Source organism: Pollicipes pollicipes, unplaced genomic scaffold (genome assembly GCF_011947565.3).
Source record: "Pollicipes pollicipes isolate AB1234 unplaced genomic scaffold, Ppol_2.1 Scaffold_5724;HRSCAF=6776_pilon_pilon_pilon, whole genome shotgun sequence".
Taxonomy (NCBI): domain Eukaryota; kingdom Metazoa; phylum Arthropoda; class Thecostraca; order Pollicipedomorpha; family Pollicipedidae; genus Pollicipes; species Pollicipes pollicipes.
The window spans coordinates 51,565,288-51,592,010 of NW_023596746.1; the positions used below are offsets into that span (position 1 = coordinate 51,565,288).

Here is a 26,723-nt window from a genome sequence, read left to right on the forward strand (position 1 = left end):
CAACACAACAAAACCTTGTACTATTTGCTTTACTTATTGATGTTTTGTGAAAGCTGAATAACCCTGAATTTTAACCACTGTTTCTTATAATACTGTGATCTGAATATCGACCACAGGTTTTGCGAGTCTCACCTCATCACACGCCGGGTTCGCAAACACTGGAAGCTCACATGTCACTCTATGCTCCAAGGACCGCCAAGCCGTCTCATGACACGACGCACACCGTTGACCCCGTTCGTCGCGCGGCCCGACCTCGGCACACGTCACGCCGCACTGAGCTCTACCGCATCCACCAATCATCACGCTGCCCGTATCCCGCGTGACATTGGGTTTCAGCCAATGGCCTGCTCCGGTCGCGCCGGGGCTTACTCGCGGGGCAAAACAGCACCGGGCGCCGGTTAACTCAGCCCCACAAAATCACAACATTAACACCCAACACAGGCATCAAACTGAAGCCAATAGGAATGCCGGGTGTTCCAATACCATGCCAGTATTGCAGGACTGCCACGCGAGTTCATACTAAGCGGTGTTTACCTTAGGCGGAGCTCGAGTTATGCGATATGGTTAGCGCTTCGGTATGTTTGAAAATATGTCTGAGCTGGGACACAGTAAATGTAAAAAGATTATATTCCAACCGGCTTGTTTGCAATCAATGCGTGCTTTCGGGATAATCTTTACCCCTTCTTCAGCCTTGGCTGAGCAGTGATATTCATGAGGACAAATCCAAGCACGCACTGAAAAAACGGGACCCCCGATGGCGAGTGCACCGCTAATTTTAAAATGACAGGTAGAGAACGGGAGAAGAGCAGTCTGCTTGGGGCAATGGATAATACGAGTCGCAGTAGTGGGCTTCGGATGTGCACACGTGTGCTTTATGTTGTTTTAATGTTGCGGTATGCCACATTCGTCGCTATTGAGTCGATGCCGAAATGTAAAATAACAATGCACATGTTTAAGAGGCATGCGCGTTGTCGTGTGGCATGGTAACATTCAGAAGACATACAATGAAATCGTGTCGACTTGTGAGAACAGTGCACGTGTTGTTTGACGACTGTGCGCATTACTTATCTGCGGCTGACATGTAAAACAGGCCATTCAGGCTACTTTCGTTGTCTCGGAGTATGCTAAACGACATCTAAATTTTAGGCTTTTTTAGGCATTAAAAACCAGACGTTTTTTAATGTGTGTCTTAATCAACTTTCATGAATATAACTTCCAGTCCAAGGCTAAAAACTGGATAGATATTTTGCCGGAAGTTCCTGTTCAGTAAAGGGAAGGTGGTTGAGCTATTATCTTTTTACGCATCGCTTTGGTGCAGATCGGTTAGCCATATGTGTATACTTTGTGCTAGTTTTCAGCGATTTCGTAAAATGGAGCAACCAAAATCTGGGCAAAACCTGAGCTTTCTTGTAAAGTTGGCGGCCGCTTGATTACAATGGACATCCCTTCTGGAGGAGCTTCCCGATTGAAATTCCCAATCTGCTCTTGTAGTGACGGCCAGCAAAGAAGGCTCAAAGAGGCCAGTCTGCGTGTGGAGGTCAACTTTAAAACTATTTCGGGGATCCAAGCCAACGTGGGGGTCAGAGTCCTCACAAAAATATAAATCGGCAGCTGTGGTTGCACGTTAAATGAGGGTTCTTAAGCCAGTCACCCCGAAATCTGTCGGTTATATATATATATATATATATATATATATATATATATATGTATATATATCAGTTATCTATATGTATATGTAAGTAAGTCATCAAATATGTTATTTATTATGCATATATATATATATATCAGTTTTCTATATGTATATCTAAGTCATCAAATATGTTATTTATTGTGCATATGTATATATATATATATATATATATATATATATATATATATATATAGCGATCTGAAATCCCATGGATACCAAGGTGGCATCTCAAATAGCGATCATCTCCATGCATAGCTCTAAATAGGTGACTGTCGCCACCACGAGTTTGGAATCCGAATTCCACGCCAGGCACATCGATGATACCGTATCCATGTATGGGCACATATTCACGACAACTTGCTCAACTTCATTGGCTATTTAAATCTCCACTCGAGCATCAAGTTCACCGCGGTCGATGCTAACTTATCAGTGAAGTAGCATTTTGGACACGTTAGTTGTAGCTGATGTGACATTCTTATACTCGATCTATCTGTGCAACAAACTCGGTCATTCAGTAATAATTCTTCGCCATACATCATCTAGCCTGATGTCAACAAAGAAGAACGCCATTGACTGGGAATCAAGCGGGCCATTAGAGTGTCGTCCAGCCAAGACACAAGCTCTCGCTCATGTCACAAATCCAGAATTGGTTCGAGGGGAACGACCACAAAACACATATATTTTACACGGACTTCACTGCGAAGCCGTCGATGAGCGCCAATGCCATCAGCGATCCCAGCATTAGCGGCGGCGGCAGTCGGAATCACCGGCGATCTCGGTGAATGTCGCATTCTTCTCTGTGTCGATGAGACCATGTACGCAACAGACGACTGTCGTAAAAAATCAAAACTTAACCTGCGAGCGGCATGATGAAACAAGAACGCATTGAAAGACAGGATCGTTCATTCCGTCTATTCTGAACTCGAGTGTTCCTCTGGTAGACGAGTGTGTAGTGAGTGTGCACAGGGGCTCAAAAGGGAAATGAAGCCGGCTGGCGTTGCATATTGCTTGTCATGAGCGATGCGTTTGATCAAGGGTGAAAACGATTATTTCGGAGGAGAGCCGAAGCGACAAATTAAACTAAGATTTAACGAGCAGATGCTTGCTTTCAAAAATAAAACTGCTGAATTGCCAATGGCGATCATTCAACACAGTCCATGATGGCTGGCTGATCTCACGTGGTGAAATTCTTTTTTCAAGGTTGGTTTTGCAAGAAACCAAGGATCATCCTCACCGGAAAACCTGAGCGAATCACTCTACACTCGCCAACTGGAGCCTTTGTTGCACAAAAACTCCTCACGGCGTATCTTATAATCTGCGTTTTTTTTGCGTTGTCGCATCGCTCATTCAATTTCGGAATGAGCGCGTGTAAGTTGTGAAGCTTTATGTTCAGTGTGAATGTTGTACATTTGTGCAATCGCTTGCTCTGGTGCGCCTTGATGGTGTCCTGTGTGCTTTGGGTTTTGTGTGCACCCATAGGCTGTGCCCAAAGATTGATGCAACAAAAATTATTTAAAACTTTCAAAACTCTCAATATAGCAATGAGGTCATTAATATGAACTTCATGACCAATCCATTGACCTTAGGGCAGGTATGAACGCCAGACCAAGGTCAAAACTGAGCTGCATTTTTAAGAGGACTTGCTTAAGCGGGTAGTATTTACGCTCATCTTGAATTTCTTAATCACAGGGACGTCGACAGACAACTTGTTTGGATTTCATAGAGACTGCGGACGTCAACGACCTGAAATGACCCCGATCAACATTTGGTGTTTAGAAACATACCGTGCAACGTGATCCTTAACATTTATGTAGAAGGCAAGATAAAACATTCTCGCAGGTATTTGACCACCGTGATCTTCTGAAGATCAAGTAAGGTCATTGATCCGAAATGAGCACTGGTGACCTTTTGCTTAGAAAAGGTGTCTAACTTAAAGGTAATTGCATGAGGAAGTCTAAGGGCACTTCGGGCATGGATCTGGTGTCTGTCCTTGCTTGGCCTTACTTGACCCAAAGGGTCATGATATAGAGTCACTATAATTCTACATGTTCTTATACAGGCCCACCTACCTTGTGGTACTGAATTCTCTAGGCTCTCTTAGTTTCTAGGATCTCAGGTAGGTCAAACCGACCCTCAATCCGACCGCGTCGCATTCAACCGGACACCTAGGCGCGTGTTAACGCGGGACCACATCGCATTAGACGTTATAGTCTAACATCACTGTATGGCGTGTTGTACGCGTTAGATACCATGGGCCTTACGCGTGATCATGAGCTGTGGCAGTATATAGGCCGGTAATCAGTAGATTGCTTACGTCAGAACACTTCAATTGAAAGTGGACCTCTTGCCCACATGTGGCAGGTTAGACCTCCAGCCTCCATGAAATCCTAATCACGGGCCTTCCTATTAGATAACTGCTTTTAATTTTGCATGTTTGGAGTCGCATACTGATCTATTGGACTTGCTATGTAGTCCTGCAACGCTGTTGTTAATCGTCCATAAAAATGTGTTTCAGTTTAAAGCAAATAGTATGACATCGTGACCACGCTCCGCCCATTTGAAGACAAGCTTCGAAAAAATACGTAATTGCAGCTAGTTTATCTGACGAAAGAACAGAAATCTCAGCAGTCGCTAGTCAGGAGGACATAAGCTGTGATATCACCGAAAGGCTCATAGTTGAGCTTCCGTCCTTCGGAATGATGTAACAGTACAAGCATACTACATGGCTTCGGAGCCTGCAATAAGCACATTTTTTCCGTGAAGCCATTAATGCCGAGCGAGACGGACGGGATTTGACTATAATACCCAATACGATGCGCTCTTGTGAGAATTGCAATGGCCTTTTGCATTACGTTAGCATTTTCTACTATCGTCGAGGTTGGCAGGCAATATTAGTTTTGTTGTATGGTGAGTAAACAGGCAGCGGTGACACGATTTTTGACTGCTTGGTCTTGATGGAATCCAATTTTTGGTTGCGTAGCGATTCGACGCGATGATTTTGTTGTTATATTATGACCTTCACTATGGTTGAGTCCCATGGCTTCACTCTTCTGAGTGCTCCTGTCTTCCTTTCTCGTGAGATGTTTGTTCAAGTGCAGTCGAATGCCAAAGCTGTTGACAAAGCGATGTATTGGTCAGCACAAGTCAAATTACGGCTCATTTATGTCAGCAATCACTGTGCAACACCATGTGTTAAAATAGGATTGACGCATATCGAAAGATATTTATCGATAAATGCGTATAAAAAATACTGAATGTGTTTTGACCAACGAGGCAACACAACCATACTACCCCAATACCGAGCTATATATCGTGTAGGTATGAAGAGCCCACAAAACCCAATTCCATCATAAAAGTACGCTCATTGTGACGGACCAATAGACAACTGCCCAACGGTAGCTGGCTTTCGGGGTTAAACACGGCCAAGAGGGTGCTAGAACACTTGATTTACATTGGCTCGGGCCCGCCGACTACCTTGTGCACACTGCTGTACATTGCCGTCTCCTCACGGAGTACCGATCCCTCGGAGCTGCTCGTGCTTACCAAAAATGCTGGTCATTCGGCAGATCCTTCGCCGTTCTCACTTTTGCCAGGGTAAGCGGACTGCAGCATCCGCTCAGTTTTTCAGAGGCATTCCAAACTGCGAAGCGCACGATAGTGAACTCTGATAAGCTTGGTCAAAGAACATTTCGCTGGTGATCACAACTTTTAACCTTTTACCATACGGAATCTGAGGCCTAAAACGGCGTTCTAAAACGCTTCCATGGCAAGATTGTAGACGTTGGCACTCCGCAATCACTTCTGGCTCGCATGGGTGTCGATTTGTATTCTTTTGTGAAGGCCCTGCTCCCCCTCCAATGTTGAGTTGGGCCCTAAAATGTTGGCTTGGTCCGCAATGTTTTTGGCTGGAATACTACAAAAAAGCGTGGGTAAAGGGTTATCATCACACAAAGACTGTCTTTTTTATCTTTCTGCAAACTGACGTCTCATACCATCCTCACAACCAAAAGGCATTGTCGCTCTCACCACAAGATACAAATCATAACAGCTGAGCGGATAAACGGTTCGATAAACTTCACACACCTAGCGCCATAAGACACGCATTGGTTTGCGAGGCTAAAGTAAAAAGCTCTGGAATATGGGGATGACATAAGTCCTTCATGGCGAACTGCGTCCCCGTCCCTCAAAACCAAAATGCATGCTGCCTTCTATAACCACCATAGAGGAGCGCCATCGGCGCCCTAAGATGGCCTCTAAAGGGGCGCATTCACGTGCCGATCAGAAGGGACGCGTGCGTCCAGTACCTGCTCCCTGGATCCAACCCTGCATGATCTCTATACTGCTTAAATTAAATACTTTTATAAATGGTGCAAAGATTAAAAACATATAATGCGTTTGGTCAAAATAGAGCGGGCTAAATCCGGTAAGGACAAAATGGGGGGCTAGGTTGTCAGGCCTTCGGTTTGGCCCCCCTCATAATTTACAAAAAAATTGACACCGCTGCCGGTTCGGTCATCCGTGCACAGCCCTACATTGTGCTCTTCTTTCGTGGTGGCAGGTATTGCCTTTTCGTATGCTTTGCTGTCTCTTCAATAGCATCGCAATGTTATCGCAGTGCTACCGCATTGCGAAATGACCTTTGAAGCGGGGGAACCCGACGGCCACCAATCATCATGGCGCGCCGTCACGTCGCGCTCGTTGGTCACGACTCAATGGCTTCCGCGCCACAAAGGTCGCAGCGAGCACGCTCCCCGGTAATGAGCGCCGCGCCGCGCCCTGCAACATGCATGACATGGTCACCTCAAACGACAGCCTGGCATGTTCCCACACACCACTTACTGTCTGCTGGCCAACAAACTATGTCAAATACCGGGCATTTGATCAACAATGCATGATATAATTTGTGACATTACACGCAAGCACACGCGTGCACAGCAGCCGAACGTTGGCTCATATTGAGCTTGACGTCTTGATCTTTCTAGTTATTTTGGCTGCCATCAAAGCCACATCGAGCAACCTAGTTTTCAACGGATGGAGTCTGTTTAAAATTACAAGTCCTGCTCAAGGAAGCCACAAACGCATTTATGTGAAAAGTGGCACAGTTATTGTGCTGCTTTGAGTTACGAGAGGCGTGGGCGGGCACATTGCACAGTGTTCGCGTCACGGTACTTTCGTATGCCCTGCGTGTTTTACAGCATGTCGACATTCCGTGCGGTGAACAGCAAGTTAACACGCGCGGCGCCGTAAACGGCACGCCTCGCCATCGGGCTCTGCCGGGAGGTGCACAGTGCACGGCGCGCCGTACCGTGCACTGGCCGGCACAAGCACCGTGAACTGCAGTGCGGCGCCGCTGCGGCCGCGCGCAGCCGCGCCCCTCCGGCCGGTCGGCCGCCGCCGCCGCCGCCGCCGCCGCCGCCACCGCCACCGCCGCAGTGTCGGTTAGGCGCGCTCCCGGACCGCCTCCGCCGCCGCCGCCGCCGACGGTCAGTGCAGCGACGAGCGGCGCCGTGCTGCGCTCCGACCGAGCTCTGCTGTCCGCCGCGCCGCCGCAGCCATGGGGAAGAAGAACTCGAAGCTGAAGCAGGAGACGATGGACCGCCTGCTGAGCGAGACCTACTGTGAGTGTCCACCGTCGCGTCAGCCCTGACGGCGACGTGGCGCCCGGCTGGCGACGGTCCCCGGCCATGGTTAGGTGCAGCGCCTTTCACCACAGTGACGCGTAGAACAGCCTTTGTCATTAATAGCACCGAGAGCGGCGTCGCGGTCCCAGCCGCCGCGTCTCACAGCGTGGCGTGACACACTGCCGCGGCTTGGTCGATGCGCGGCAAGAAGTGGCCGGGCGGCTGTCCCTGCTGCCAGAGCGGGCCGTCGTGGCCTGGGACGTGCAAAGGGCGGCTGCTGGCACGGCGGAAGCCGCTGAGTGAGCCAATGGCGACCGCGATCCGTCATTATCGGGACGGGTCAACACGGGGTCAATAGATGACGCTGTGTTGACGCTGCGTCAATATCCGACGGACAGGCATGACACGGCACAGCTGCTCGATGTTTGTGGAAGGCGCCGCTCACTGGCACAATATGGTAGCCATCGGCTTCAGCAGGGTATACAGAGGAAAGAGTCTAAAAACATCCTCAGATAATTTGTTTTGGTCACGTGGATTCTGCGCACGCCAGACAAGTGGATCCGTTCCAACCAATTGGCTATGACTGCCGCATGACCTAATAGGTGGTAGTCAACGGAATTCACAAAATTACCATCACACGTTTTGCTTTATTTATTTGCGAAGCGTTCATGCTGTCCGAATGATGTTCCCAAAAGGTTCTAAGAAACATTCGGCAAGCCGTCTATTTGGATGATGATTCTGTACTTCAGAGAACATTTTATCACCATCATTTTCAGGCTATGACCCTTGCATTAGGGAATGTTGCGACACCTGTGGTGTTTGCGAGAAACCACTTCGCCGAGTTTCTAGCATCTGTTTTGTATTTATTTTGCGTTGGCTCAAATTGTACGGTAAGTCTGTTATGTGATCCATATTTTGGAGGCGATTCCCTGGCAAAAGGCTTAAACACTACTGCCCTTGGGATGATATCAGCACCTCTGACGTGCACTTCCTTCTTTGGGATAACGTTTTGCAGTGTTTTCCCTGACTGCTATTCAGTGGATGCTGTCAGAATGGACAGTCGTTTAGATCTGCGAATGTCGGCTTCATATAGGGCTGAGCTGGCAATGTGGTCATGGTGCGCTGTGTCTATCGTTAACCGTTGTCTCCGTTACCTTCACGCCGCATTACATGCCTTAGATTCTTTGCCTAGCGCGCCAACACAAACAGCTAAGCCCATTACATTTCTTCAACACAATGCCACTATGCCCACTGGCATCATATAGAACCGCGAGCGTCATTAATGTCCCGCTTTCAAGGCCTAATGATAGACACACACGCATACGCTCACGCGCGCGCACGTCGCCGTGCCCATTCCCAGCTTTATCACACATTGGATCGCATATCTTGTTTGGAGGCGTTGGCCTATGTTGCAAGCGTTTTTCTTGTGCGGCGCGTGCGTTTCTGGGAATCCTCTCGCCAGGTATCCATCACAAAAAAAACACGGAAAAGAATCTAATGACTCGATGGAATCTACAACAGGACCGGCTTATGGAAGCCACATTAGGGCTTTGTTTTTCCCATTTATCAGCCTTGACTATCGCACCTCGTGTACAATGAGATGTGCACTGGGCACACTCAGGTAACGTGTCTGCAGTGTTAGCTATCTCGTTTGGAATACGTAGAGATGCATGTATACTGGCGTGCGTTTGCGGGAGTCCTCGACAGTTGTGGGGCTGACAGTCTGCTGCGCAGCTGACAGGTGAATCCTGCGTATCTTTTTGGGAGATTTGGTCGCATGAGCGATTGCTTGAAGAGCGCTGGCGTCACAGTCTTCTACAAGCATTGCGCGTTGCGTGAGCAGTGAACATTACCCGCATCACCCGTGTGGTCTGGACTATGGGATGATTTGCTCCAGTCTGTCAACCAAAGACTCTGCTGGGCCTCTACCCTCGGAAGCGCGCGCGCCGTCAGTGGAAATGAATTTGTGGCTGCCGTCCGGGGACAGGCGGGGGTCGTGCCAGTCAGAAAAACAAACTTTTTCGCGCGGACTATAATCCGGTCGGACTCAGGCGTCTCCCAGCCACAGTCCAATTTCGTACTCCGAATAGCCCCACGTCTCACTTTGTTGTTGCAACATCATTGAGTGCTTGAGAAATGTTAGTGGCGATCGGTCCCAGCACGCGCTTATAGTATGCAGGTCTTTACAGTATGCAGCTGTTATGGCTGAAGGTAATGCTCGGAATTTTCTGGAACATCGGCGATAATGTTTCGGTTGACGGGGTTCCGTGGCGGCCTGCCGTATAAGCTCAGAGAACAGAGCTGCATGATTTAGCGTTAGCCGTCTGGCATCTTTGCTGTTCGTTTTCATGGCACCTGACTTGATCCAGGACACGACATTCAGTAGCATAATAGGTATGTTGCATCTCTAGGATGGATACGGGACAAATTCAGTGACGAAGCCTTTAGAGCGATCTGTGTCATCGTTCCCAGAACTAAGTATGCATGCCTGCAATTGATATTGGCCTTCGGTCTCCACAATTTTGTCACGTCTCCTTATGACTTTTCTCTCTCTTTTCACGTAGCCCGGCCAATAAAGCTCAATGACTCAAGCTTTGGTCCTTTAAGATTTTCAAACCGAGGTTTGAAGGCCACCGTTCCAATCTTGACAATGCCCCATGGGACGTCTAGGGCAATCTGCGCAGCCTACTGGCAATCGTACAACAGTAACTTGACCTCGATGGAAGAGATTCAATTCCATAATTTATTTGTGGGTGATGCGGCACCAAATTCCAGGTGTTTTGCTCATTCTGTCGAGAGGGCCATTCCTAGCATGCCTGATTTCGCGGTGTCACTGCTTGCCGTGAAGGCTGATATCAAAACTAACCTTAGGACGTGCAAAAGCCTGATACAACGGAGATGTTCCCTCATCATTAGGTGCACTATGAACGCTTTGGTTGCTGAAGTTGGCGTGTGCTTTATGATCATAGGTTCTGTTTTCTCATACGGCATAAAGCCTCCATGTAGGGGTGTCGTCACGGAACTTGGGTTTGGGGCAAGATTTTCCAGGGGCCTCCTGAACAAAATGGGACTTTCTCACAAGGGAGAGAGGGAGGCCCCTGGCCAGCGCCATATTGTAGGATGAGGGGTAACGAGGTCATGCACTTCATTATAAAGTGGTTGCATGCATCACATTCAAAAATGGAAATGCCGACAATTGAAGCGCCCAAAATGAGGCCAGCTGATTATCCAGCAAACGGTCTATATATCCTAAAACAACACCCCCCTTCCAGAAAAGGGTCCACTGATGAATATAGGGCCTCCAAATCCAGAAAAGATGTTTCCGACCCACGTAGCAGCCCTCCAAATTAAGCCAGTAGGCCTCGTTATCCCAAAACAGGGTATCCCGATTGGTAACCGCCATAATCTGATGCATGAGAGGGCCTCCTGTTCCAGAAATGGGGCCTCCTAAATAGAGAGGATGCCTCCTACCCCCTAACGGGGGCCTCCTAGTTGGTGACAGAGGTCTTCTGAGACAGTAAAGGGGCTTACTTTGTTAACATTGGCTACCTTATCCATAAAGATGAGCTCATGATCCTGAACACTGGTCTCTTGATGTAGAAAAGAGCCACTTGAGACAATTTATTACCCCCTAGCTCAATTACGGGAGCCTCCTTGATCTGAAGTTTGGCAGTCTATGGATAGCTACACCGCAATAAATCGAGGAAAAGGGGGCTCACAAAAATTTTGAAGGGGAAAACATGCTCTTGCCCCCTGAATACCAGAAGGGGCGACAGCTGCCCCCTCTGCCCCCCCCCCCTTGGTGCTCAGCCTCTACCTCAATGCGGTCTGCGAGTCCTCACTGTGTCTGGATGAGGTGATCGTTCGCTCGACATCGGTCCCAAAGTGGCCCGTCCTCAGCCGCCTCTGCGTCCTTTACGCCTCTGCTGCCCCTGCTGCATTTGCTGCATCTGCCGCCTCTGCGACCGCTGCTGCCTTTGCTGCATCTGCCGCCTCTGCAACCTCCGCGACCTCTGCGGCTTCTGCTACCTCTGCCGCCTCTGCCGCCTTCGCGTCATCTTCCACCTCTGCCACCCCTGCCACCTATGTCGCCTTTGCGTCATCTTACACCTCTGCCGCCTCCGCGTCCTCTGCGCCTCTGCGTCATTTGCCGCCTCCGCGACCGCTACCGCCTCCACCGTCTCTACGTCATCTTCCGCACTCTCGGCGGTATTGACGGATCAACTTGGCAGACTTGCTGGGCCTGCTGGGATGATCTGCGGCCGGCCGCAAGTGGGATTGCTCAGGGAGTCTCAGGACTACTGACAGCTGTCTGGCGGGGAGTGACTGAGATGGCGGCAGCTGTCTGGTGGGGAGTGACTGAGATTCTGGCAGCTGTCTGGCGGGGAGTGACTGGGATGCCAGATAAGGTATCGTGATTGACAGCAGCGCGCGCGACTCTCGTGGTCGGTGACTCGGGCTGGACGGCGTGCCGACGGTGCAGCGTAATCGCGCATCCGTAACTGCCGTGTTGTGGTCGTTGTTAGCATGGGGAAGGGGAAGACGGCTGATTGCTGATGGAAGTAAGAGCGCCAAGCCCATTGCCATTAACCCTTATGGGTGTAGTTTGGTCGCTTGCAGACATGTTTGTAGTGCACTCTGTTGATTTTCAGCTGGCATGGGATGGGGCTTTCAAGGAGCTTTTGCGCTCTCCCTTATGTTGTGTTAGTCATCACATATTACTCAGCTTATCATTCAGTCCTAGAAACTTAAATATCAAGCCAGTTAGCGCAAACATAGCTAGTTGCTGCTGTTTCTGGATCACATTAAGCACCTTGACAGGCCTGTGTGGTACACGGGAGTACAATTTTTGTACTGGTTAGATTGTCTCAAGTCCAGTTGGTTAGATTACTTCAAATCTAGTTGTTTTAAATGTGTACTCAGTCCGTCTGATAAATATTCTATGTATAATCACAATGACATGGAGGGCACGTGCAAATGGCGTATAGGATTAGAAGATCCTGGAACTATTCCGTTATCGCGCGCGACATCGCACGTTACCATTCCGTACACACCACTTCTAAATCATGCACATCCACCGAAACGCTGAGTACCCTCTATTGCTCTGGCTGATACCCATGCGTCTCTTGGAACGATATTTTTGTACTGCGAAACTTTGTTGATTTCAATCATCACATGTTTTTTGAGCAGACTGGATTCTTCGCACGGGCCGAAGTGTTTTAAGACTGAGCTAAGAAAGAGATGGGCGAGAAGCGGCTTAGTTTGACGTGTAAAGAAAATGTTCAAATGTTGTGACGCCACGCGGCCGGTTCTGTCTTGCAGGACCCAGCCTCGAACGTATTCTAGGTGGAGATCCCACTGCGTCTCAGATCAGAAAACAATACGCGTAGAATCTGATGTTTTAAATTCCGGCGTTCGATCCAGCCGTTCCATTGAGGTCAGTTTGATGCTGCTTTGGCCGAGAAGACAAGATGGAAAACGGCCGGTCCTTTTAGGCATGACCGTCACTTCGCCGTCGGACAGGGGGTGGGCCTGACCCTGGGCAGACGTGCCTTAGCGTTGCATGACACGAGGAAAACTCCAAGAAAATCAGGGGCCAGATTATCCGTTGATGTGGAGCTTTACTATCACAGTGGCACGGCAACAGATTCAGGTTAAATACGAGCAACGAGATTAATATTTAATCTGAGCCCACTGCCGCCGCGCCCAAGCAGAAATGGTTTCCGACAAATCTTAACCATGCTATTCTTATCATATCATTTATGGCACTTATCAGAAGCATTTATGGCACTTGAATAGACCAGGATTACCCAGAGCATTTACTGGTAGCATGTTATATGCATCTAAAGCTGACATTTTCAACCATACTGGCATCACCTAAATTCCATGTCAAACAGGTACACCTTGACTAAATATTATTGAAAAGACCACGTACAATTCTATTAAAATGTGCATGGTACGACTCTAGTAAAAATGCTCTGACCTTTGCACGTTAACGGTTCAAAAACGGACGAAGTAGTACTTCCCAAAGCAAGATGCGCTTCTGCGATGACGTCGAACGAATATGGAATAAACAGACAGAGCCTGCTTTGTGGGCTCGACTCTGGGACGGACTGGGGTGAAGCCTGTACGGACGGCAAAAGAAGATGACCTGCGAGAAGCCGTAGAGGTCATCGGACACGCAAATCTTATCGACATTGATACTCTGCATAGACTTCTTCTCGCCTCCGAATCCCGCTCAAGGAGGCGTCCTCGTAACTATTTGCCATTAGCGTTGAAGGTCGGAACAAGAGACACCGTCATTGGGTCATGCAGTCCGCGAATTACGCGTCATTTATGCTCATAGCATGGTAATCCCTCTCACCCACTGTAATGAAAAAGACGAGACATCGGTCCTGAAGACAGGGACAGCAATTTCGATGCCTTCGCAGCATGCTTTGACATGGGTCACCCTTAACACCGTTCTGTCACGAGAGTGTGCCATGTTGTCTGACGACAGATGGATTTTACACCGCGTGCGGCCGAATGTGAGCAGGATAATTAAGTGCTCTCCAGGCCCTTTACAGCCGCAGCGGTACTTGTCAGAGGCCTCCTGAGACTTTGTTCGCCGACAAATAGCATCGCGGGCAGAAGTATCGAACTTAGCTGCTCAATATCGCTGCCTACTTCAGGACCAGTTGGGTCATCACACCACTCTATGGATGCCGAAGTAATCATCCTGCCCGCAAGTAACTGCATTTTTTGCAAGTGCAGGGTCGATTCCAAAACATTCGAACCCAATGCTCAAATAGGTTCAGCACATCACATGATATAATCTGGTACAGCCGCATTAAATGCCCACTTATATCCATCGCAGTTGGCGGAAACGTTCCACATTCGAAGATATTAAAGCAAACATCAGACATGGTGTAAAAACTCATTTATAATGCCTTTTTAGTTCAATAGACTGCTCTAGACAGCAACATTTCAACATTAGTAAATATGCTCCTCAATACGTCATCGTTTGATTACATCAGGAACGTTCTTATGACGTCAGAGTCACTCCGACACTGGCATTAGCAGAATTGCCACTGTAGCGGACGGGCCAACTCCCTTGCAGTGCGGAGAACTTGCCGAGAAGTACCGTGTTACCTGGTGTCGATTTGCTCAACTCACATTTGCTCGTTATGTGTGCGCATTTTAACCATTTCTCGTAGTATCTTGGTATATTTCACCGTGATTTTATATTTGTTACTTGCATTTACTTACTCGAATTCTCACCAAAACTAGTACCACTGTCCAAATACTTCTATCATGTAGCACAGACGTGATTCGTGTTCGAACCTTGAACCCAACGCGGCACATCGGTTGAAGTCCAACTGCTGTCCGTTAAAGCCACGAATCGGACTGATATACGCCAGACACGAATAATTCGACGATCCTGTTTTTCTTGCCTTTGGGCACTACATGCCTATTGAGGTTGACGTTTCTCTGGCGTTATGCGTACCTGGAAAGCCTTAAAATAGGCTGCGCAAAACAGTCTGCAGAAGCCGGCGTGCGGCAGGTCCAAAAACAAGACGATCTGAAAACTTGAATAGGACATGGCTGTGAATTGCACCGAATGATCTTGAACATGACGATCTAAATTCAAAATTCCATACACATGTGAAACACTTCCTTCCGTCACAGGAAGGTGACTGCACCAGATGAGTTGTTGGAATGGCATTGATTTGCTTGGATCCATCTCAACTTGTTAGCTACATTGACTTGTCAGTTTTTTAAGAAAGCTGCAGGTTCCGAGTCTTGCTTTCCGGCCTTACTGCAGGCTGTGCAAGTTGTCAATTATTATTTGTTGAGAACGTCACTGACTGAACAGAGCGGGGGGGGGGGGGGAGGGGGGACGTAAAGAGAGATAAAAACCCTCGCCTGGACAATCGCTCAATAGAATTCCCGCCACAACGAGTGCCAGCCATCTTAAGTGATACTCATTTCATACAGCTGTTGCCGGCGCGTTACATCTGTGAAACACCCAGGATTTCATATGAGGACAGCACAATATTTAGCTTTTAAGATACTCTGTCTTCCCACAAAAACCATCCGCCCTTGATTCCTTATTCTCATCACCCAATATCTTCGTAACAACCCACTTGCAAGGTAAGCTATATGTACCAGCCATTAGGGAGCCTCATGGGAATGTTTCATGTTTGGAGTTATCGAGGCAGACATCAAATTTGATGAAATAACGAAAAATGTATGATCCTTTAGAAGTGTCATACAAATCCTGCCGCTCCATTAGTTACTTGGCGCTCAAGGCCAAGAACATGATCACCGCGTCGTTCATGTCTGGCGTTCGTGAGAGCAATTTCCAGGTATGACGGACGCCAGCTGGCGCTCAAACAATGTTGTGCAGGCTGTGGAGCCTCAAGTCACGTTTTGTGCTGCATCTACACAAACTTGGATATGGTTGTTACTTGCAACAGAAATATGGGTTGTAATCAAATGACGTAAGAAAAGCGCCACAACCGAACATATGAATAGAAGTAAATGTATTTAACTCATGGCTAAATATACAAAACTACTACGAGACAGAAGCAAACCGCAAACACCAAATGGTATTTGGCTCAGCAGCCTAGAGCAACGCCGCTGCCATCTCTCGGCGAGTTGAAGGACTACATGAGGGCGTCAGGGTGGCAATTTCGCACGGCTATTTTGGCAGAACCTCTGCGTCATGCTGACGTTCCATGACGCAATCAAACAATGACGTATTGGAAGCATATTTCCTAAATACAGGAATTTTCTTGCGAAGAAAAGTGTGCTCCATTTAAAATCATGCCGATAGCTAAAAGTGAGCTTATTTCATCATATCTGATGCTTGCCTCAAGGTCTTCGAATGTGGAGCATTATCTTTAGGGCTTGAAGTGGTGCCCTCTGCATGTCTTGCATTGTCGTCATTATGATGTACGCGTCATTCCGAGGCGTGCTATTCGTCCAGGCTTTCTGCACCACATTTCACAGCAAAACAAGAGCGCAGCGGTCTCGCGCGCCTCGCCGTTTCCCTTGCATGCCGTTGCCGGCGCTGTTGGCGGCCGCAGCCAGCAGCGCTTGGTCAGCAGTCTGGCGACCGTTGTCGCCTGAGGACGTCCCGCGCCGCCCGGGCGCGCTGCTGGAAGTGCTGACGGCCGGACCGGGGCCGCTGCCAGTCGGCGCAGTTCCGGGATCCGGGGACGGCCGGGCTCCCGGGCGGGCTGGAGCGGCGCTGGACGGGAGCTGGCACCGGGGTCGGAGCGCGGTCCATCAGAGTCGGTTCGGAATGGGCGGGGCCCGCTGACAGGATCGGCGCGGGGGAGCGTGCGTTCCCGTGACGCACTGCTACGAGGTGGGGTGGGTTCCGGTGACAGCATCGCTGCGATGAGGGGAGGTCCCGATTACATTATCGGTAAGGGGAGGTGGGTCTCGGTGACAAGATCGGCGCGGTGGGGCAGGTCCCGGTGACAGGAAGGGGATGGGGAGGGGTGGGGAGGGGGTGATCCCAGCATTAGCGTCAGTGCTCCTGAGGCAGTAACGGGAAGGGTGAGGTGGGTACCGGTGATACTGCCGTTGCAGTACAGTATCGGTACGGTCACAAGGTTGTGGTGGCGGCACCCGTGACCGAGGCAGACTCCGCTGGCGGCATTGGTGCGGGCGAGGACGGCCCTGCCCTGAGCACGAGGCGGGCAGGCGGTGCCGACATGCCACCGAAGGCGGCCGGTCAGCCCTGCTGCTGCTGCAGGTCGACTCCCTCGACGGCGGCCGACAATCTGTGGTCGGTGCCGAGTGGAGCCGATACGGCGCCGGTCAATCAATGCCTGTCCGACCGGCCGCCGGCGACCATTAATACCCACCTGTCTGGCGACGGCGCCGCTGGCGGCCTGATGGGTCCGGACCCGGCCCCACCGGACACGCTGCACCGGATGTGACCACTCGTCTGGCCCACCGTACCAGACGCGGTCCCTGACCGGGTCTCCTGTGCCAGGCACGGTCCCTGGCCGGGTCTCCCCACCAGCTGCGACCCCTGACCGGGTCTTCCGCACCAGCTGCAGTCCCCGACCGGGTCTCCGCACCAGCTGCAGTCCCTGACCGGGTCTCCGCACCAGCTGCAGTCCCTGACCGGGTCTCCGCACCAGCCGCGGCGCCTGACGGGGCCCGCCACGCCAGCTGCGGCCTCTTATTCACCAAGCCGTCTGCGGCTCCCTCTACAGCCATTAGCTGATGCCTTCGCACGGTACCCATGACGCTCATTATGTATGAATAACCAAGCCGTTCACCTACCCAGAATTGCTGCACAGCTTTTATTTTGTGGCACTAACGAGCCCGATATTCGCGGGCCCGCAAGTCCGATAGCCTTGCGGGAATAGCTTGGGACTAGTTTATGGGAAAATGTTAAGGCCTTTCCTTCTATATTCTTGAGTTAAAAGGGCACATGGCTGCGCACGTGCAGTTTGCTATGTGCTTGTAACGAAACCATCTGGGCAAGCAGGCATCCATCGCTCATGGAGCCACCTTCGCAGCAGCAAAAAGGAAATCAAAAGGAAATCCTGGGGAAATCAGCGTAGAAACTCAGCGAGGATGGACGCCGGGTAGCGTAGCGGGGCGTCTGGATCAGCATCCCACGCTTGCCACCTAATTACCACTTACCAGGCTTACCACTTAATAATGCTACCATGCCTAGTCTGGCGTGGCAGGATGCGTTGTGGCCAGTAGCCACACGTGTCTATGGTTATGACTATGGGTGAGCGTATGGTATATGGTACCTATGGTTAAGCTTAAAGGGGAACTGTCACCTTTGGAGATTCCCACAACACTGGCGGTGGTGAATGCGCGGAACTGGACATCACTGAACATACTCCGTGACTCGTTACCGTGAGCGCTGCTGGACACCTGGAATATTTCAATAATAAGTTTAAAGTTTGCTTGATGTCTTCTGTGGGTCATTTTCTCCTCGCCTACTGAAGGCCAGTTATTTTCAGCACAATAAGTCGAATTGTCAGACAATCCGGAGTTTGATATCTTGCAAACTATTATCTAGGGATAATATACGATTTCATGAAAAAGGATTGGTGCAGTACGAGTTAAACGATGCACAGCATTTTATTTGCGATTCATTCCATTGCAAGACAGAACACAGCCATTCAATACTAGACCTCCCAAAAAATAAAACGCAAGGGTATGTCTAAGCCACCATCGGTATGATAAAGCTGCCACACACAGCGAGAATCAGGGCACTTCGGATTGAGTCATCAAGGGATGCTGCGGGCTTGTTTGGTGCCGAAAGGCAAGATGACGTAATATGAAACCCAGAGGTCATGACCACACTATCTTCTTACAAAGCATAACCGATAAAAACAGCCACGCAGACATGTCAAAAATATATGTGGCTACAACTCGGTGGCCATAAATTTGAGCAAACTAAAAACCACAGACCCAGATTAGGACCCCGAGACAATCCCGTGATTATCATATAAAGCCAGATCGCAGTCGACATAATGTGAAGCTGGGCTGTGTCACGTGGTGCTGTGATGAGTCGCGGGGATGCACGCATGACCTTGGTGATCTACTATATCACTATAGTGGATCACCAAGTCTCCAAGTCTCCGCTATTGTGCTGTGTCGCCCATGTGTGTGAACAGCAAAGTGTTGTGTCCAGTCAACGGTGAGGAGCTTAGGGAAAATGTCCAACGCTCAACGACCTATGACGCGTACCGGTATATCCTGCTGTGCGTTGCGTGCATACAGGGGTGTCATGGGATCCCTGGCATCGCGCGCGTGGCCTTTCACACGTGGTTCCTTCGCACGGCCCACAGTCGGCATTTCGTGTCAGCTGGCTGAATGGTTTCAGGTGGCGACAGAACGTTATACAAGGCGCGACATGCCCTGATGCCCTCACTGATGGTGGTCTTTCTTACATGCCTAAGTCACGAAAAAGGAGATAAAACACTGGTAAGTGCGCTAACCGGTGACTTGCACGGGTTCTTCTCGCAGCGTTTTGCGTGCAGCACGTTTGGAACTGCATGCCGCTTGTCCTCCGTGAATGTGTTAACATATGATATTGCGGGGAGCTGTCTGAACCAGATAGGGTCGGGGCAAGGCACGCTTTGCAGAGCGTTCGGCAACCAATACCCTCTGTGCCAACCTAAGGAGAGCAAAACTGATGAACTGGTGTCGTCATACCAAATCGATCACGCTTCTCTCTGCTCGAATTTGATGAGATCTGATGAGGGTAAAGATCAATTTGCTATATAAACACAACCTGACGGTGATGGATAATCTCGGGGATCAACGCCGGAGATGCTGAAGAGTCAAGTTATTCCACCAGCCCAACAGCTTGAAATGACCATAATAGTGCAGAGAACGTTTCACCTCAGCTAGCCAGAAAAGACGGATCTCATGGCCCAATGATGTGAGTTTTCAGTATGCATTGTTGAATGCGTGACTGTCTTTGACCTGCAACCTTGCCAGGTCATTGCTCAAAGTTGATGTTGAATGTCCTGCATCCAATCACTCGTTTTTAACATGTGGCATGGCCTTTAAGTGCTGCCAAATTGTCAATGTTTTGCCACACATTAAGTCACAATTAATGCTTTGTCAGTGTTTTTGTCAATGTTATGCCACACATTGAGCCACAATTCATGTTTTGTCAATGTTTTTGTTGATGTTTTGCCACAATTAAGCAAATGACTTCAGACCGGAGATGTTGTATGTCCGCATGCGTTGCACGAGTGACATGCTCCCAAGTTGGAGATGCTATATGTCCGCATGCGTTGCACGAGTGACATGCTCCCAGGTTGGAGATGTTATCTGTCCGCGTGCGTTGCACGAGTGACATGCTCCCAGGTTGGAGATGTTATGTGTCCGCATGCGTTGCACGAGTGACATGCGCCCAGGCTGGAGATGTTATATGTCCGCATGCGTTGTACGAGTGACATGCTCCCAGGTTGGAGATGTTATATGTCCGCATGCGTTGTACGAGTGACATGCTCCCAGGTTGGAGATGTTATATGTCCGCATGCGTTGTACGAGTGACATGCTCCCAGGTTGGAGATGTTATGTGTCCGCATGCGTTGTACGAGTGACATGCTCCCAGGTTGGAGATGTTATATGTCCGCCTGCGTTGTACGAGTGACATGCTCCCAGGTTGGAGATGTTATATGTCCGCATGCGTTGCACGAGTGACATGCTCCCAGGTTGGAGATGTTATATGTCCGCATGCGTTGTACGAGTGACATGCTCCCAGGTTGGAGATGTTATATGTCCGCATGCGTTGTACGAGTGACATGCTCCCAGGTTGGAGATGTCATATGTCCGCATGCGTTGGATGGGTGACATGCTCCCAGGCTGCTGGCGATTTGTTTTGCATCGATTTCTGCATCGACCTCAAAATGCGCGGGAAAATCAATTTTGTCATCAGATTCTTTCATGAATATGGGGTCCCAGTCGACTGCTCGGCTAATTGCTCACCGGGTCTGCTATGTTATCCATTTCGTTGCGGAAGGCGAGATGACACGGCATCACTTGTCTGTATGACGATGCTGGAACTAGCCGAAGCTGCCCATTGTTGGCTGAAACATGCAGGCCACCGAAGGCATCAGAATGCATGACATGCGGAAAGGCTTTGCTAATATGCTTCAAAGCGAGGTATAATTAGGCATTGTTAGTCGCGACGAACGGTCCCCTGGCCATCACAGCCAGCATTCTCTTCCCTGTCATTTGTCATTTACGGCTCGTTTTCGTCATCCCTACCCTCCCGGAATTGTTGGAACTGGAGAATTCACGACCTGGTGCCTTTTCTTGGCTTCGGCGGACGTGCCGGGTGTATTTTTACCGCGCCCAGAATGGAATGAGCCCGCCCGAGTCGTCCTGCGGCAGCCTCGTGCTCATCCTCTCTCGCACGTCATTGAATATTCGGTGAAGGTGGCTGCGGCATTTTGCTTCAGGTACTGGAAAAACATGGAGGGGCTTTCATTGGGAGGCCGGTGGAGGATGTCGTTTGAATCCGTTCGTTGTAGCCGCCGCTGATACAGTCGCCGGAGCATCTGCCTGGTGACGTAGCAAAGACATACTAAGCATCAACATCGAAGTCAGCCTGTGGAAGCGGAGGTTTAATTAAAAAGTGCTTGCCATTTTTGGATTGGCTGCTACATCCCTCACTTATTCTCAACACTACTGAGTGGCTTTTTTCTATATTCCGGTTAGATAAGCAATAACTCTGATTTGAAGCAGGCTTTAAACCAGGTTTTTTGTGGTCGTCCTTTCGTCCGCTAAGTACGCTGATATGGCAGCGTGAGGCATGTGTTCGAGCCCATCTCCGCACTGTCAGAGCCCGCAGACGGGTGGATGGCAGCCTGATCTTTTTCCATCTACAATCCTTGGGTTCGCCATAGGAAGACGTCGCATAATTGTCTGCAAAGTCTCCAAACAACACCACCTCTTTTGGCCTAAGACGATTTTCGAGCTCTTGGAGACAAGCCAGGCGATGTGGCAGATTTCTTACTGCTTGCGTGATAGGTTTACTAGTGACCACCTCGCTCGTGCCAGTCCTTCTCGTGAGTCAGGCAAAGATAGATCCTCTCGGTCTAGCACTTCTGTAATCCAGTTCATTACACTCACCGACACTTACAACACATTACAATGCCCAAGTGCACGACCAATAACATCCTTGCGTCTTTGAGTCAATGAATGGCAATTGGGCGTCTGGATTAGAGCCCTTCGACCAGACATGATCATGTCAAGGCTGGGGATGGAGGAGTATGGATAGCGGTGGGACAGGACTACGTGCGCCTGAAGGGCCAACCGCCGAGCCTAAGTGCGCGCAGGGACTTCTCTGTGGGACGTGCGCCAGGCGCCCGGACGGGGTTCCCCTCCGGGGGCCTCTCGACCCACTCGTGGCTGACGAATGCAGCCTTTCCCGGACAATGGGGACACGGGGTTCCCCACCGTGGGGCCCCCCGACCCACTCGTGGCTGACGCATGCAGCCTGCCCCGGACAATGGGGACACGGGGTTCCCCTCCGTGGGGCCTCTCGACCCACTCGTGGCTGACACATGCAGCCTGCTCCGGACAATGGGGACACGGGGTTCCCCTCCGTGGGGCCTCTCGACCCACTCGTGGCTGACGCATGCAGCCTTTCCCGGACAATGGGGACACGGGGTTCCCCTCCGGGGGCCTCTCGACCCACTCGTGGCTGACGCATGCAGCCTTTCCCGGACAATGGGGACACGGGGTTCCCCACCGTGGGGCCCCCCGACCCACTCGTGGCTGACGCATGCAGCCTGCCCCGGACAATGGGGACACGGGGTTCCCCTCCGTGGGGCCTCTCGACCCACTCGTGGCTGACGCATGCAGCCTGCCCCGGACAATGGGGACACGGGGTTCCCCTCCGTGGGGCCTCTCGACCCACTCGTGGCTGACACATGCAGCCTGCTCCGGACAATGGGGACACGGGGTTCCCCTCCGTGGGGCCTCTCGACCCACTCGTGGCTGGCGCATGCAGCCTGTCCCGGACAATGGGGGCACGGGGTTCTCCTCCGTGGGGCCTCTCGACCCACTCGTGGCTGACGCATGCAGCCTGCGCCGGACAATGGGGACACGGGGTTCCCCACCGTGGGGCCTCTCGACCCACTCGTGGCTGACGCATGCAGCCTGCCCCGGACAATGGGGACACGGGGTTCCCCTCCGTGGGGCCTCTCGACCCACTCGTGGCTGACGCATGCAGCCTGCTCCGGACAATGGGGGCACGGGGTTCCCCTCCGGGGGCCTCTCGACCCACTCGTGGCTGACGAATGCAGCCTGCCCTGGACAATGGGGACACGGGGTTCCCCTCTGTGGGGCCTCTCGACCCACTCGTGGCTGACGCATGCAGCCTGCTCCGGACAATGGGGGCACGGGGTTCCCCTCCGTGGGGCCTCTCGACCCACTCGTGGCTGACGCATGCAGCCTGTCCCGGACAATGGGGGCGCCGTGAGAATTCGGGATCAAACGAGAGAAACGTCGGATGATGCATGGTAACAAACGGTTCGTCTTATGTACTAGCTCCAATCGGAAAAGAGTCATGATCACGTGCTACAGAAGTATGTGATTATTAACAAATAAGGAGCTGTTACGACATCCTTCGATGGTCTATTAAACCAGTTACAGACTTGGAATGGCCGTGCGGTCCCGGAAGTATCTCATGCAACAGACGGCTGGTGAGGCGCCGGGGGTGAATTTTTCAGGGAGCACCAAATCTTATTACAGATGGCATACATAGCTAAGGTTCCGACGGAACAGATGGCATGCTGCAAGTGATCTGTTTCCCTGGAAGGTCAAATGTCTCCTAGTGCCTGTATCGTCCAGAGATTTCTGAGAATTCTCGAGATTATACGTCCGAAGACATCTTGTTTTTTAAGAGGATGTAAAGGATTCTGAAGATGTTACTGCCATGAAATATGTACCTTTTTACAGACGCTTGCATGCCGCGTTATGCCGCACCAGTACACCAGTGACTCGCAAAACTAAATAATAACTCAGTCGAAGGCTGGAAAGTGGCCTCAACAAACAACCCATCATTGCGTGCCCATCTTCGCTATTGAGTTTTGCTGAATTCCGTCTCAGCGAGGAACACTGAACATTCGCCAAGCAGTTATAGCGGTGGTTTTCACACCATTGGTCGTTACACTGTCTAATTATTTTCGACTTTCATCCGTTTGATTGTTTGATGTCGCCGCCCGGTCGTCGGCTATTGTATTCGTCCGACTCTAAAAAGCGTCGATGGGCTGTTATAGCAGACTCGGCAGCGCGGCCCACACGACCCTGGGGAGCAGGTCTATATTACGTGCAGAGGCAAGCGCCTATCCTGCAGGGCGGCTCGCCGAGTGGCTTTTGGCCCTGGGGTCGCCAAAGGGTGGGAGGGAGATGACGCACTGCGTCTCAAACAAAGCCTCTAATCGGTTGCATGCTCCTCGCATGGGGTCCATGACCTTATACTCCCATGGGCGAGGCCATACAGAGGGAGGAGGGGCGGGGTTATAACTGAAATAATTCACTAGAAAATAAGTTTTGCGTACCCCAGACGCACACAATTTCTTGTGTGTCGTAAAACAACATGGTATGTTCTCTATTTTCTTAGTCTTGTGTGCCTCCTGGATTTTTTGAGTCGACGTTTAATGGCCAACATAGTAATCCAAGTCATAAATTTGGTACGGAGCGGGCGCAGTTTCGCAAAATGGGTTTTGGGCGCGGCCGAACAATGAAAAATAGCGCAACCTGCGCCTAAATTGCACCAAAAAACGGGTTTCTCTCCGAATTTAGCCCAGAGTCATATAAAAGCTGGAAGGAGGAAGGCTGGAGCCCCCAATCGAAATGAAACCAAACCCTTAGTAAAGGGGAGGGGGTTATGCGCCCCCAGGGGCTACGATGCTTGTGTGCGCCATTGCCCTGTATGTGGCTTTCCCCATATACTGTTGATATCTGAAAATCCCCCAAAAATGATAAGCCATCAATAACTAGCAATCCCCATTGGTCTACCTGCCTACAAAGGCGGGCAAAATAACCAACTAGCAAGACACGGCTTATGGCCCGTCGGGCAAAGGCCACTCGGGGTCAAGGTAAGCCCCGAATGCCTGGTCTCACCCCTTGGATACCATCGTTATCTGGGCGTACCAGTCCAGGCGTAGTACTTCCCAGTCCATATCGCCAAAACGGTATAAATTCGGTAGAATTCGAGGCGACCTTGTTTGACTAGGTCTGACAGGTCCACCGAGCTACACATCTGAAAACAAGATATTCATGGCTTAAGTGTCGTAAGGATGGTGTGAGCTAGATACAATGTATTTTTCGTTCAGAATTTAAGGTGTGTAGGTATTTGACTAAGCTTTTCAGGGCCTCCAGGAAAACAACAGCTTAACAACGGAACAGGCAATTCACCATATTGATAAAACTTTCCACATTCCTAAGCCTCTTTTTCCTCACCTTACACTGCATGTGTTGCTATATTTTAAGGCATTTTTTCGGTACAAATCGGCTGGACGAAAAATGCCCATAAACCCCAATGGAGCCCATAGCCGTCCGAAAGGACGCAAGCGTTTTGCTCAAAGCCCAAATAAGTGGACGTCCTTGGGTTTGCAGGCAACCAGGAAAGGCTGCAAGCGAAAATAGAAGGCTCTTGAGCAGACAAAATTACTGTTCGTTGGTTGCCATATGGATGATGACGTTGCCCATTGGCTCTATTTTGTAACCAAGACCATATGTTTCAACTTGCCGACGCACTCCGATCGTTAAGGACCATTCCCTATTGCCCTTGATTTCTTCTATTTGTCAGGAGGGCCCCACGCTGTTGTTTGGCCCTATGCGCTAAGCTGCCGGCGCTCTATTGGTCTTGACCAATCAGGGGCCCTTCATGGATTCTTCTCATTCGCCCGAAAGGCTCTACGCTATCATCGAGGAGCCCACATGTTAACCTGCCGGGTACTCCTGGTTGCTCAGGGGCTCTTCACATTGAGGCTCTACGATATTACCGAGAGGCCCATAAGTTAACCTGCCGGATGTTCTCGGTTGGTCAGGGGCCCTTCACAGAAGTCTCCGGTTCTTCCTACTCGCTCGGAGGGCCGTGCGCTGTTGTTGGAACCAAATCGGTCAGCCTACCGAGGCACTAGATGATCAGGGGACTTCTGCATTGGTTCAGGGCTATTTCCGTCCGCTCTCATTTGCGGAAGACCCCACACTCTTGTCGGGACTGTTGTTTCTGTTAAAGTACCGCTCCTGGTCGCGCAGAGGACGCCCACATTGGCCGTAGACATTTTGTATCTGTTTGGACGACCCTGCGCTGTTGTGGGGAGTCCTATGTAGATGTTGTGTAGGTGTCATCTTCTGTACATCTGTATCTGCCAAGGCGCTCTCGATCGTTAAGGGGCCTTTCTCATTGGCCTTAGGCTTACCCGCTTGTTCGGAGGCCTTGCACTCTGGCCGGGGTCCTATATGTTAACCTGTCGGGGTACCCCCGATCGTTCAGGTTCTTACCAAATTGATATTACCTTCAAGAAGTGGGTCTTAGATGATTCTGGTTTTCTTGGGGAACCCTTTAATGTTGACGGGATAATTTTTTGTTGACTTACAGCGGCGACCTCGATCGCTTAGGCGCCGTCGGTATTGGTCTTGGGTTTCCCCTTGATATCGGAGGACTTGCGCTCTTGACGGGACCCTGCATGTACATCGGCTGGGACACTCTTGACCGCTCCAGGGCCCTGCACATTACTCTTGGGGTCTTCCCATGAGGTCAGAAGGATTGTACTCTGTCGCCGAAGGCTCATACTTGTGAGCGCCAGCACCTCTAGCACGCATGGTGCCCCGCCTGTTGGTGTGTACGAGCCCAACAGGCCCGATTAATGTACACAAGTCCGAGACCTACGCAACGACGATTTCCC

The 26,723-nt window shown here is 50.4% G+C and overlaps 1 protein-coding gene across 1 annotated transcript in view; it reads left to right on the forward strand.

Moving 5' to 3' along the window:
- The first annotated feature begins 7,173 nt into the window (after positions 1–7,173).
- Positions 7,174–26,723, forward strand: part of LOC119103462 (frequenin-1) — a 33,975-nt gene continuing 14,425 nt past the window's right edge. The window contains exons 1-2 of the mRNA XM_037227010.1: positions 7,174–7,308; positions 19,242–19,266. Coding sequence (XP_037082905.1) covers positions 7,245–7,308; positions 19,242–19,266 — 89 coding nt within the window. The 5' untranslated portion in view covers positions 7,174–7,244. The remainder of the gene's footprint in view (positions 7,309–19,241; positions 19,267–26,723) is intronic.